This window comes from Haemaphysalis longicornis, unplaced genomic scaffold (assembly GCF_048455015.1).
Source record: "Haemaphysalis longicornis isolate Haplotype H1 unplaced genomic scaffold, Haemaphysalis longicornis Haplotype H1 scaffold_2, whole genome shotgun sequence".
Lineage (NCBI taxonomy): Eukaryota > Metazoa > Arthropoda > Arachnida > Ixodida > Ixodidae > Haemaphysalis > Haemaphysalis longicornis.
In genome coordinates this window covers 156,703,661-156,717,841 of record NW_027526295.1, presented here as the reverse complement: position 1 = coordinate 156,717,841, position 14,181 = coordinate 156,703,661, and the positions used below count along the sequence as shown (strand labels likewise).

General features: G+C 46.6%; 1 protein-coding gene across 1 annotated transcript in view; it reads right to left on the bottom strand.

Moving 5' to 3' along the window:
- Positions 1-402: 402 nt before the first annotated feature.
- Positions 403-14,181, bottom strand: part of Ia-2 (tyrosine phosphatase IA-2) — a gene marked incomplete in the record, with an annotated part of 628,737 nt that continues 614,958 nt past the window's right edge. Inside the window, 1 exon segment of the mRNA XM_077698486.1 lies at positions 403-4,074. Coding sequence (XP_077554612.1) covers positions 4,003-4,074 — 72 coding nt within the window.

Below are 14,181 nucleotides of genomic sequence, written 5' to 3'. Positions count from 1 at the left end.
GACGCGATCCCCTGCGAGGGGTGCGTCGCCGGGGGTGTGTCACCGGTCAAAAGGTTAACTTCCGCATCCTTCGCGAAACGGCTGGACGAAAGTAGTAAGGCTTTGCTTTAAAAACCGGCTGCTGCGCCTACAGCAGATGCGTCTATGCGCTCGACTGTGAACGCAAGCCTATGGCGCCACTCTCGGTTCCATATTGCGTGAGTGCACACACTTTACGTCACCGTGATTGCCCGCCTAATTTGGCTTCTCATTTAACAAGAGTGCAGCTAGGCATCCAAAAAGGTTCATTTGTATGTAGTCCGCGCATTCGATTACGCCGCGACATGTTATTGTGCAAGGGAGCAAGTGGCAGCCACGACACCAGTGCCGAGACCACGCCACCTCAAGGAAGAGGCCAACTCGCAGGGCGTATGACGTACCTTTTTATTGAAGGATAATAACTGGAGGGTGAATTGGGGAGGACACTTTAACAGTGCTACAATGGAACAGGTGTCGGTTTCGCAAATAATACTTGATTTTTGTAACGTACGGCGCAAATAAGATACGCGAGGGACAGACAGCGCACATTCTCAACTGGGCCGGTGTTTTTCTTTTTTTTTTTTCTCAGATCCGGCGAACCCTTTACAGCCACCGTCCGTATTAAGGTGAGCGCACTTGCCTTGGTATCTAGTTTCGCTTATGGTAACGCCTTACGCAAACGTTACGCTGGAATTCCAAAGCTAAGCTTTAATACAGAAAGTTTAATCACTCGGGAGCAAGAGTTGCTGTCTTGTTGGCGCATGTGCGAGTTTGGAGCGCTCTATCTTGATCATATCGTATCTTTTCTACTTCAGTTGGGGCGCATTCATGCTGTATGAAGGCTGAGTCTGGCTGCAAACATTGACTGAGGTCGAATGGGCCGACGACAAATCGCTGTAAGAATTTACGAGTATGATTTGCACACGGACCGCTCTTTTTCTTGACATCTTTTGAAGCTTCTTAGCACTGGAGGTTTCAGTTTTTTTTTCTGCCTTCCTAATGTTCGGGCGCGTTAATGTTACAGAGTTTGCACAATTTCAATGAATAACAAAAACAGTAAAGGAATACAAATTACGAGAGGCAGAAAGGAGAAGTTTGCTACAGTGCACCTCATTTACACAGGGTACACGGACAAGCCACTGGCACCTTCTACGACCTCGGCAGACAGAACAGACCCGTATATTTGGTACGCTCCAACAATCACTTCTTTACATAGACAGGCCCAGAGTTATCACATGATACACACGGAAGCAACGTTGGGTACTGTCGGAAGTAACACGTGCTCTGATAAACACGCAGAAAACATGCCGAGGAGCAAGGTCAAATCGACAACACACCAGCAAGGATGCTTAAGCGCAAGTGCCACATGCGGCGCTGCAGTCGAATAAATGTCGGGTGTAACTTGCTCACGCTATTTTTCACGTTTCCGAATTACTTATTGTCGTCCGGATTGCGATGCTTCTAAACATTTAGTAAGTAAGTGATCTCGCACATCGATAAAGGCGTTCGGCTTGAGCAAGCGCTCTTACATGGGTCTAAATGCGGCTAGCTTGCGAGATTTCGGGTTTAAGCCATGACGAAGGAGCATCGCATGCAAAGCGATAGAGCATCACAGAGCCTGTCTCTTGTGCTTCGTGACGTTACTCCTCCAGCACAAATACATCTTTAAGACTAAATCCAGTGGAACAAACAGATATCGTTTTAGTTCTTGTCGACACCCTTGTCAATATCCGAACAGGTCAACAAACATTGCGAATAAATTTGATATAGGCGCGCCCTGGTCAACGCTCCAAGTGCAAGGACTCAAACTAACGCTACCTCTGTCTCTTTGTTAGAATACGTTAGCTAGAGTGACAACGGCCGATAAACTCTGTATCACACATTCAACTTTCTCCTGCCATGCGACGCTAATGTCCGTAGAAGGCTCTGGGAGTGGAAACTGAACGTATGTATGTATATATTTCGGCTGATACAAGCACACTCGCACGGTAATAACAGAGCCAAAACGCATAGACATCCATCAAGCGCCCCGTAGGGCCCAAAAATAGTTTTTTTTTCTTTACACGGGGGATGCTTGAAAATAGTTTGTACATCAGCATATACACGCATGTCGTACATTTACGTCAGTTTCCTTTCAGCACACGGTAAACTGCTATTCGCAATCGTACTACAATACGCTACATTCTGGAACGCTCCGAGAAAAGAACAGCGGGATTTGTACACGCAACATTGGCTTCGTGCACGACACTACATACACATATTACAGCACTCATTTTTTTTGGTCGTTTTTGTTGATTACAAACGCGAACGAAACAGACGCGAACACTACATGAATTCTATTTCCCAGAAGGGACGAAGAGACACAAGCGAGAAGAAATACAAGCGAAAAGAGGGAAGGAAGGGGGGAGGAGGTGTAGAAGAAAGATCCGGGCGGGGCGAACCTATTATTCTTGGGTGACAAAGGCGAGCGCCTTTTGGTCGTCTTCACTGTTGAACACAGGTGGCCTGCGTGTGCAGTAGCGGAGCGGCGAACTACTACTACGAGTGTGCGTAGGGCTTTCACATTAAGTCGGCTGACGCGTCGGTTTCCCGGAGACCAGTCTCAGTCTAACGGCGCGTGAATGTCGCGATTGTTTCAATACGCACGTTTTGCGCGGGAAAAAATGGCGGGGGAGGGAACGCAGCGTTTGCAGGGCTTGAACGTGCTACATGTTGGCTCGGTTCGCCCTAAAAATGACGTAACAAATCCATCTGACAACGCGGAAGATTCATTAGGCATATATAGAAGGCCATCCACAGCCACAAATATCGCTCTCCAGCGCTTCTTCTTTTCCTTACCTTCGCTTAGCGCCATCGAAAATGTTATCTTTTTTTATCAAGAAAAGATACACATGCACGTGTAGCGCTTTACACATGGCGCTCTTTGCATAAGAGGAGAACGACCTACGAGATAATAAATACGAAAGGTTACAGTGAGAACTTGCTTTCAGACTTAAGGTTGCTGTCGGCACGCTACAGATAGGGGGTGAAAGTTTACTACAATCAAAGGCCATGGAACAAAGTTAGCACGAGTCGCTAAGTCGAAACAATGGCCACTGTTCTATAGGACCGCGTTCAAGCAATTCAAGTAAGGTTTATTAGCGACTCCTTGGAGTCGCTAAATGAAGCAGTGCTGGAACATAATGTTTGCAAGCCAGAAATAAGCTTCACAAAGTGAGAATTCTTCCTGAGGTGAGAACTGTGAAGCAATCTACATTTGTCGTCTAGATTTGACATGAACGGAGCATGAATTTAAAGGACCTTTGAATCGATTACTATTCACCACAGTTAGACCTTTCGTTCACTGAGGAATCGAAAAACTGTCAAACTAAAGACACAGTATTTTGCGCCTGTCTACGATCAGCAAGATTCATTTGACGTTACAGAATTCAACGACTGACGTTTAAGGTCTCCTGAAGGACGATTAAGGCTTACAAACGCTGTGGAACAAATTGCAGAGTAAAGGATGACGTCCACTAAGACAGAACACGGGACTTTCCGAACAACATATTCTGCTTACAATCGCACTTGATTGCCTGCCTAGTGAAACGCGTCGGCGTACAACTTGAACTGGTAAATACCGGAGAGTACAGTCTGGAACGCCTAGCCGAACCGGCCATACGGGCATCGTTCGATCATAAAGTAAAGTACGGCGCCCTCCAAGAGGCTAGATCCAAGCACAGAGCAAATAAACTGTCACAAAGAACCGGTGGCGAAACAGATGTCACTACGACTGGGTTAGACCGTGAAAGCACGTGCGAAGCGGAAATTATGGGGAACTCGGCGGGAAGGGGACATTGAACACGTCGCCGTTGACGTCTGGTCAGGAAAGGAAGCCGCGTAGCCGGGCTCGCCGAGTTGGTTGATCGTCTGCAATGGCGGCCGCCGGTACACGTGTCCGGCTCCAAGCACCAGCGGTGGCTGGAGCGGGCCTCGTGCGCCGCTTCAGTGAGAGAGGGCCTTCAGGATGGCGTGCACTTCCTCAGCTATGGCCATCAGCACGAACTCAAACTGGGCCTGCGTCGACGGAGACAAAAAAGACAGTGAAAGAGAGGAAACAACTGTAATACGTGTGAATTAGCATGCTGGCTAAACTTGCGGAAAGATGGAGATATATCTCTCGCATAGGGTGAAGATTTCTCCTTGGGACATTCCCCGAAGCTCAAATAAACCATTCCTTGCACGAAGCGAGCTATTTCATGGGACTAAGATCTGCGGCCACTGCGACGTGCATGCTATGCGAAGCATGTAGTTATGGTCAAATAAAACGCGATCACGAAAATATGAACTGGAACACACAAATAACACGATTTCTTTCCACGCAAGTAAAATTGACGCCTGGCTTAATCACAGTAACAAATTTTAAAAATTTGGTTTTCCAAATATACCAATAGCGCGTCATTATTGTACCTCCACGAACAATATTCTTCAATTTGGCGTGTTCCGTTTTAATTTGTCTATGGCTGTACATTGCTTTATATAATGCGCTGTGTATGTACAAATGAAACTATGTGGACGGTATTATGGTTATTTGTATTGTTTGTATCCCAGCGGTAGTACCCGGCTATGGTAGGGTGTGTTAATACGTGAACGGTTCTAACACATATTCAGGAATCGGTAAAAAAAAAACGTATAATTTGCCCCATCCAGAATCACCCTATCAGGGGTTGTTTGGAACAAACCCTCAAGTTACCTGATAGTCATTGGTAAGCGTTACATATATGACCAAAAATCTGTTCGATGCCCGGCCTGCCTGGCAGATAATCAAGAATTGCTCCAAAAAACGTTTCAGCCTTTTCAAACGCCGTGATAGGAATTTGTTCCCGAAATTTCAAGTCTCTAGACCCAACACTTTGGGCTGCGTGGTGACATTTTATCTCAGCCATTCTCATAGTGTGTAAGTTTTAAAATCCTACTTCCCTTTATCGGGCTTGTTAGGACAAAATCCTGAAATTAGTTTTCGAGTATTCGTATGATAGCATTTACAAGCAAAAACCAATTAGATTTATCAATGAACTGAACTCACAATAAAGAATCTGTAAAACGCCAAGTTGACTCCAAGTGTAGACTAATTTTATGTTGGTTGAGAGGAAACCCTGTAAAAACTATTAGATATTCGTACGGGTTGTATATATCCGCCAAAACCAGTTCGGTATCTAAACGGGCCTGCGAGATAGTGCGGAATTTCTAAAAAAAAAATTGTCCGTTTTTTCTTTCTTAGGGAGTAATTTTTAAAAATTCAGCCATATTTAGCTGCAACGTCATTACAATAATGTTTCCCCGCAGTTTCAAGTCTTAGGTCCAATTTTTTACTTGGGGACCTTTCAGGCCTTTTGACTCTGTTAGGGGTGCAACCGCAAAAAGTCCCCCTCGAATTTTCACAGTCTTCTCAGGGCGAAACCTTTCAATTTCTTTCGTGGCTATCTGCAAGTACCATTTGTCAGAAAAGGCCAGCTTCTCGTAACAATGGTCTGAACATATACCAAGGTAACTATAAATACTACACGCAATTTGCCTCTGAATCCAGATTCAACCAATAAGAGTTGTTTATGGCATAACTCTGAAGCCACTTTTTATAAATTTTTGTCACTATGACAAAACTACATGACAGAAAAAACTAATTTGATATCTCAGAGAGCCTGCGAGATGATCAGGAATATACGAAAACTCAATTTAGACCCTTTTGCACTCTAAATAGTGCAATTTCGAAAATTTCAGCCTTAGTGAGCTCCCACGCCATGACAGGAATGTACTAGAAAATTTCACGCTTCTTTCTCCGGCTGTTTTGGCTGGAGGTTAACGAGTGAGTGAGTGAGTGAGTGAGTGAGTGAGTGAGTGAGTGAGTGAGTGAGTGAGTGAGTGAGTGAGTGAGTGAGTGAGTGAGTGAGTGAGTGAGTGAGTGAGTGAGTGAGTGAGTGAGTGAGTGAGTGAGTGAGTGAGTGAGTGAGTGAGTGAGTGAGTGAGTGAGTGAGTGAGTGAGTGAGTGAGTGAGTGAGTGAGTGAGTGAGTGAGTGAGTGAGTGAGTGAGTGAGTGAGTGAGTGAGTGAGTGAGTGAGTGAGTGAGTGAGTGAGTGAGTGAGTGAGTGAGTGAGTGAGTGAGCGAGCGAGCGAGCGAGCGAGCGAGCGAGCGAGCGAGCGAGCGAGCGAGCGAGCGAGCGAGCGAGCGAGCGAGCGAGCGAGCGAGCGAGCGAGCGAGTGAGTGAGTGAGTGAGTGAGTGAGTGAGTGAGTGAGTGAGTGAGTGAGTGAGTGAGTGAGTGAGTGAGTGAGTGAGTGAGTGAGTGAGTGAGTGAGTGAGTGAGTGAGTGAGTGAGTGAGTGAGTGAGTGAGTGAGTGAGTGAGTGAGTGAGTGAGTGAGTGAGTGAGTGAGTGAGTGAGTGAGTGAGTGAGTGAGTGAGTGAGTGAGTGAGTGAGTGAGTGAGTGAGTGAGTGAGTGAGTGAGTGAGTGAGTGAGTGAGTGAGTGAGTGAGTGAGTGAGTGAGTGAGTGAGTGAGTGAGTGAGTGAGTGAGTGAGTGAGTGAGTGAGTGAGTGAGTGAGTGAGTGAGTGAGTGAGTGAGTGAGTGAGTGAGTGAGTGAGTGAGTGAGTGAGTGAGTGAGTGAGTGAGTGAGTGAGTGAGTGAGTGAGTGAGTGAGTGAGTGAGTGAGTGAGTGAGTGAGTGAGTGAGTGAGTGAGTGAGTGAGTGAGTGAGTGAGTGAGTGAGTGAGTGAGTGAGTGAGTGAGTGAGTGAGTGAGTGAGTGAGTGAGTGAGTGAGTGAGTGAGTGAGTGAGTGAGTGAGTGAGTGAGTGAGTGAGTGAGTGAGTGAGTGAGTGAGTGAGTGAGTGAGTGAGTGAGTGAGTGAGTGAGTGAGTGAGTGAGTGAGTGAGTGAGTGAGTGAGTGAGTGAGTGAGTGAGTGAGTGAGTGAGTGAGTGAGTGAGTGAGTGAGTGAGTGAGTGAGTGAGTGAGTGAGTGAGTGAGTGAGTGAGTGAGTGAGTGAGTGAGTGAGTGAGTGAGTGAGTGAGTGAGTGAGTGAGTGAGTGAGTGAGTGAGTGAGTGAGTGAGTGAGTGAGTGAGTGAGTGAGTGAGTGAGTGAGTGAGTGAGTGAGTGAGTGAGTGAGTGAGTGAGTGAGTGAGTGAGTGAGTGAGTGAGTGAGTGAGTGAGTGAGTGAGTGAGTGAGTGAGTGAGTGAGTGAGTGAGTGAGTGAGTGAGTGAGTGAGTGAGTGAGTGAGTGAGTGAGTGAGTGAGTGAGTGAGTGAGTGAGTGAGTGAGTGAGTGAGTGAGTGAGTGAGTGAGTGAGTGAGTGAGTGAGTGAGTGAGTGAGTGAGTGAGTGAGTGAGTGAGTGAGTGAGTGAGTGAGTGAGTGAGTGAGTGAGTGAGTGAGTGAGTGAGTGAGTGAGTGAGTGAGTGAGTGAGTGAGTGAGTGAGTGAGTGAGTGAGTGAGTGAGTGAGTGAGTGAGTGAGTGAGTGAGTGAGTGAGTGAGTGAGTGAGTGAGTGAGTGAGTGAGTGAGTGAGTGAGTGAGTGAGTGAGTGAGTGAGTGAGTGAGTGAGTGAGTGAGTGAGTGAGTGAGTGAGTGAGTGAGTGAGTGAGTGAGTGAGTGAGTGAGTGAGTGAGTGAGTGAGTGAGTGAGTGAGTGAGTGAGTGAGTGAGTGAGTGAGTGAGTGAGTGAGTGAGTGAGTGAGTGAGTGAGTGAGTGAGTGAGTGAGTGAGTGAGTGAGTGAGTGAGTGAGTGAGTGAGTGAGTGAGTGAGTGAGTGAGTGAGTGAGTGAGTGAGTGAGTGAGTGAGTGAGTGAGTGAGTGAGTGAGTGAGTGAGTGAGTGAGTGAGTGAGTGAGTGAGTGAGTGAGTGAGTGAGTGAGTGAGTGAGTGAGTGAGTGAGTGAGTGAGTGAGTGAGTGAGTGAGTGAGTGAGTGAGTGAGTGAGTGAGTGAGTGAGTGAGTGAGTGAGTGAGTGAGTGAGTGAGTGAGTGAGTGAGTGAGTGAGTGAGTGAGTGAGTGAGTGAGTGAGTGAGTGAGTGAGTGAGTGAGTGAGTGAGTGAGTGAGTGAGTGAGTGAGAGTGAGTGAGTGAGTGAGTGATGTGAGTGAGTGAGTGAGTGAGTGAGTGAGTGAGTGAGTGAGTGAGTGAGTGAGTGAGTGAGTGAGTGAGTGAGTGAGTGAGTGAGTGAGTGAGTGAGTGAGTGAGTGAGTGAGTGAGTGAGTGAGTGAGTGAGTGAGTGAGTGAGTGAGTGAGTGAGTGAGTGAGTGAGTGAGTGAGTGAGTGAGTGAGTGAGTGAGTGAGTGAGTGAGTGAGTGAGTGAGTGAGTGAGTGAGTGAGTGAGTGAGTGAGTGAGTGAGTGAGTGAGTGAGTGAGTGAGTGAGTGAGTGAGTGAGTGAGTGAGTGAGTGAGTGAGTGAGTGAGTGAGTGAGTGAGTGAGTGAGTGAGTGAGTGAGTGAGTGAGTGAGTGAGTGAGTGAGTGAGTGAGTGAGTGAGTGAGTGAGTGAGTGAGTGAGTGAGTGAGTGAGTGAGTGAGTGAGTGAGTGAGTGAGTGAGTGAGTGAGTGAGTGAGTGAGTGAGTGAGTGAGTGAGTGAGTGAGTGAGTGAGTGAGTGAGTGAGTGAGTGAGTGAGTGAGTGAGTGAGTGAGTGAGTGAGTGAGTGAGTGAGTGAGTGAGTGAGTGAGTGAGTGAGTGAGTGAGTGAGTGAGTGAGTGAGTGAGTGAGTGAGTGAGTGAGTGAGTGAGTGAGTGAGTGAGTGAGTGAGTGAGTGAGTGAGTGAGTGAGTGAGTGAGTGAGTGAGTGAGTGAGTGAGTGAGTGAGTGAGTGAGTGAGTGAGTGAGTGAGTGAGTGAGTGAGTGAGTGAGTGAGTGAGTGAGTGAGTGAGTGAGTGAGTGAGTGAGTGAGTGAGTGAGTGAGTGAGTGAGTGAGTGAGTGAGTGAGTGAGTGAGTGAGTGAGTGAGTGAGTGAGTGAGTGAGTGAGTGAGTGAGTGAGTGAGTGAGTGAGTGAGTGAGTGAGTGAGTGAGTGAGTGAGTGAGTGAGTGAGTGAGTGAGTGAGTGAGTGAGTGAGTGAGTGAGTGAGTGAGTGAGTGAGTGAGTGAGTGAGTGAGTGAGTGAGTGAGTGAGTGAGTGAGTGAGTGAGTGAGTGAGTGAGTGAGTGAGTGAGTGAGTGAGTGAGTGAGTGAGTGAGTGAGTGAGTGAGTGAGTGAGTGAGTGAGTGAGTGAGTGAGTCGGACACTTCTCTTTTATAGACATAAATATATAGGTTTACTGCAGTGCGCTGCCGTGGTTTAAGAGAATGAACAGGCGTTCGAAAGGTTGAAAGGGGCACGGCAGCAGTGGCCAAACTGCGCAAAACTGAATGCCAGCGCAATATATGAGCAGATGCACCACAGGTAGCGAGAGTGGGTCGGCACATCCGGCTGGTCTATACCGACGTTCTGACACTAGCCTTTTCACCGAATGGAGCGAATCCGTCCTGCTGCCATCCCTGCTCGCCAGGGGCGCTTTCAGTTCTTTATTCAATCATTTGTCTGAGATCCTGAGAAAAACTCGGTATTCAGTCAGCTGCGCTTTTTTCTTCGTCGGGAGCGTGCCACTTCCAATTGCCGTGGCTGCCGTGGTTAGAGATTCCCTCGCTGGTGAGATCTTCGCACATTGTGGTATCGCTGTTATGTGATATTTAGCACGTGCGGCGAAAATAATACTTGGCTCAAAGGAACGCATAAAAAAAAATCAGCGGTCTCCCATCTTGTGAAACGGTAAGTTCAGCGAAGCTGGCGCTCTGGTTGGATTTGTTATGTTGGAGTTTTTGCTATATTGGGGGTGTGCTATGTTGAATTATAAGGACAGTGGAGCGATATTTACGTCACAGACTAAGGACATTAACGATGCATGGGTAGGGACAATTACATCACTAGTGCATCGCACAGATGTCCGCCGAAATGCGCGCGGCATTGTGCTATGTCAGCGGGGGAGAGACGCCTTGCGTGGCGAGGGGTATGCACGACTTGGGCAAGATGCGGCGGAGGTGGAGAAGAGTGTAAAGTGAGGCTGTAACCACACTCCCTCCGTAGATGGACAGGCTTCACTGTGCAACACACAATGTGGAAAAGCCAGCTTACAGAAAACAAGCTTACAGCCACCTTTTTAAAGTCGGCTTCACGTCTAAACACAAAGGCATTGCTAGGCAGAGATACTTAAGAAGCAATGTAAGCCGTCTTACGTATATGAAAATATGGAGGCCGTGGGGCTTCTTTTATTTTTTTTATGCGTCTTTTTCATACACTGAAAATTGTTAGTCGACACTCGGTTTGTCGCCAGAGACGATCTGCTGGATCGTAGCCACAGACAGCTTGGTTGAATCGTTGTAAAATAAAGAGAAATGCATGGGCAAAATAGATGCTCAACGAAATTAAGTAAGTGACCTAATCGAAGACTAATTACTTGAACGCAGACTGGATTGATAACACGTGGCATGCATACTTAGCAATGATCAAAAGTATACACTAGAAAAGAGGGGTGCATGTCGCCGCCGGAGACGTACGCGATCGGTTGTATTTTGCAAACATGCAGGGAGTGCTGAATCACAGACGGTGACAATTAAAACAGAGTGGAAATTCATTCACTTTATGAATTGATTTCTTTTTGTTGCAAAAACAAGAGTTTGTAGCGAAGGGAGGTTTTCGTTTCAACCCATTGCCATTTCATCCTTCCCGCTTGTTCCCTCCCGTTTCAACCCGGCGCAAAACGACCATTTGCACCTTCCCATTTGCACCTTCGCACTTTCCCATTTCGCCGGTTCCCATTTGCACCCTTTCCCATTTGAACCTACTCGTTTGTTCCCTGCCGCTTCAACCCGGTACAAAATGCCCTTCCCGTTTCGTAGCTTCCCATCTAGCCCCTTCCCGGAGTAACGAACCCAGTTTCGACCCGGGTGACTCGGACCGAGGCGTGCGATTTTTGAAATTAAAGTTGCGCCCGACTGTATTTTAAGCTCATGTTTGGAGTTACGTCCAACGCAACCGAAAGTCAAAAATTACTTGCGTCCTCCGTAACCTGAATATTAAAATGAAGTTACGTCAACCGTATTTCACAGTAAAAAAACGCTACGGCTGGCGGAGCCAAAGTATGCAGACGCCCTATTAACCTGCAACCTTTTTGCAATGGTCCGTTTAGCAACGCAGCAAAACAACATGTAGGTTGCTGCGTTACGTCCGACCCGGTACAGCGTTGGTGAATTACAGCTGAAACCACACCCTTCCGTCTCCTTCTGCGTTGGTCGAGCGGTCTGGAACGTGTTGCTCGCATGCGTACTCCGCGGTAGCGGTGATGGTTCCAGTTCCTACGGTTGCATGTACGAATGCACATGCACTTATATGCAACAAAAAAAAAAAAATGAAGGACGAGAATTAACAAAGAACCTTTCCGCGGTCGCAGTGCCAGTTTGCAGCGTCCGTAACTCTTGCCGAGAATGAAGTTGGGTGTTTTAACAAATGCAACTATTAATTTATTAATAGTTAGTAGTACATGGATAGGTAGTACATGGATATTGTTTTATTTCTACGCAGGAAAAAGATTCCGCGGAATGTAAGTACCATATCTAGCTAACTACAGAAAAAACGTATTTGATGAAAGCGGTAACTATTATGGGCCAAGCCAGTGGTACGATCCATTTTATTGTGTGGCTAACGGTCACTTTATATGCAAATGTCTGTAAAGGAGCGGCCATTGAAGTCGAAAGCTGAAATTTTTGCTAGGAGGAAATATTTCGCACACGTTTTTCATCCAGGCGTTAAGAGCACCCCAAGCTGTATTCTCTTGAGTGTAGTTTTTACGGATATTACATAGGCGGGCACGCAGTACGTGGAAAAAAGCAAAAGCAAACATTTAGGTAGTTATCCGTCTATAATAGAGTTTTAGCATATCGTTACCGTGTTTGCGTCACCGTTTACCGTGTTACTGGGAGCCGGAGTTTCCGTTTGCCGCTGAAAACGGTACGACACGTTGTAGCACACCGTTTGCGGTTTGCGTATTCCAACCTTCGCGGCGCAAGAAGCGACATCTGATGAATTAGTTTTAAAGCTAATCACGCATAATTTTGTTGCTCATATGTATCTGCTTTCGCTTAAAGTACTTGAATATTTCACTTTTCGAATGAAGTGTTCACAATAAGTGTAGTTGTTTTGTGAATACTGTAGCCATGACCTGTAGAGCTTAGAAAGAAAACGTGTCGGTGGCGCCATCTACCGAGTAGAGTTAGAGTCAAGGTAAAATAGAATTTTCCCTCACGCTAAATATTTACGCAAGAAATCAGTAAAATATGTTGTAGTCATTACTCAGTAACCTACACTACCTTGCCCAGAACAATTTTGGAGGCCTAAAAGCGCACTGTGGGCTCACAAACTTATCTCAACTATTTAAAGCGGGCGTTCTGGGAGCGGGTTGAAACGGGAAGGGTGTTTTGGGAAAGGGTTGAAACAGAAAGTGGTCAAACGGTAAGGGCGTTTTGGGAACAGGCGCACACGGGATGGGCCAAACGGGAAGGGCGTTTCGGGAATGGCTCTAGCGGGATGGGTTCAAACGGGAATGGGTTGTTTCGGGTTAAACCCGTAGCGAGTGGACTTTCTGCTCATGCTAATTACATTGGTCATGCGCCGAGGCAGAGGCAATACATTGGTCATGCGCCGACTCGTACAGACAGTCGGCGTATCTGGGTCGCTCTATACCAGTGTGTTTTAACCCCACTGCTTGTTCTTCCAACAAGGCTTTCAATACTCATGCTGCCTGCGTGGACGGGCTATTTGCGGCAGTATGAATATACCAATTGGTTTAATTCTTCTCGATGAATAAAGCCAATTGCTGTTGCAGTTGCTGATCTCCAATCGGCTCACGCGTTCATTTCAGTTGAGTTCAGTTCAATACCCGCCTGCAGTTCTTTTTGTTTTCGTGCGTTTCATTGACTTTGGTATGAACTTGTCCATGCTCGCCAAATTGATCTAAGAACATTTCGACCACATTGCACGACAAACTCGCCTCCGAGAGAAGCGCAAATCGCAGCAGTCCCGCGGACTCAAAGGAATGGCATTTCTGACGAAGCAGACAGCGCACCCCACCGAAAACCGTTTTCGTCTGATGCAGGGAAACGAATGCTTGCGTAAAGCATTAGGAGCGCCTGTGACGAGCAGGTACGGTAGCAGCGTAATTTTTCTCGATCCAGCGATAAGACAAGCGTCAGAACGCCGAGATGGGTCAGCCAGATGAGCCCGCACACCCTTGCTATCTGTGCCGTATCTGCTCATAAATCGCGCTAGCTTTCAGTTTCGCCCAGTTTTGCCACGACTCGCGTGCTGCGCTTAATTTTTGGGTTGCCCGTACATATATCATGTCGACGTATTGTTAATAAAGGTGTATACATCCTATGAACGCATTGTTACGGTATGTAGGTGTACGATATTGTACACTGAGCGTTTACAGAGACATCAAGGGTTTATCCTTTCTGGTGCATTTTTTACCTCATAGCTCTCTAAGCACTACCACATTACTATATTACCACTCAAAAGTGTGGGGTTGCCCGCTGCCACATTGTTTGGAAAGAACCCCACCAAAAAATCAATATTTATGTTTCTCTCACACGTATTTCTCTCGATCTGCTGCTTTCGAATAATAGATTCTGCGTAGGCCGGTTTATAAACATATCTTCCTGTAGTGGACTCTGGCTAATTTATTTAATAGGGTTTCATCACTTCGCTCGATAAAACTAAGTCCAGTTATGGTGTAAAGCTCTACATTTCGACTTAGGTTAACGCCGTTTTCGGAATAATTCAATCACATTCGAGCGGTTCGATAAGGTCGGATTATCTCGCACAAGTCAGAAGAGACAATGATAAAAAAGGAACAAAGGATTGCCATACCGTAAATTAACAAGTCAATGGAGGATGAAACCATAAATTACTCTCACATGCAATACAGAAAGCCTCTGCAATGAATAATCCTGTGGAAAAGTCGATGCACTCAAGGGAACCATAAATTGTTAGATATGATGATGATAATTATGATGATGATAATAATAATTATGATGATGATTATAATGATAATGATGATGGTGGTGGTGGTGGTGGTGGTGGTGGTGGTGGTGACGACACGACGACGACGACGACGACGACGCTTTGGCTA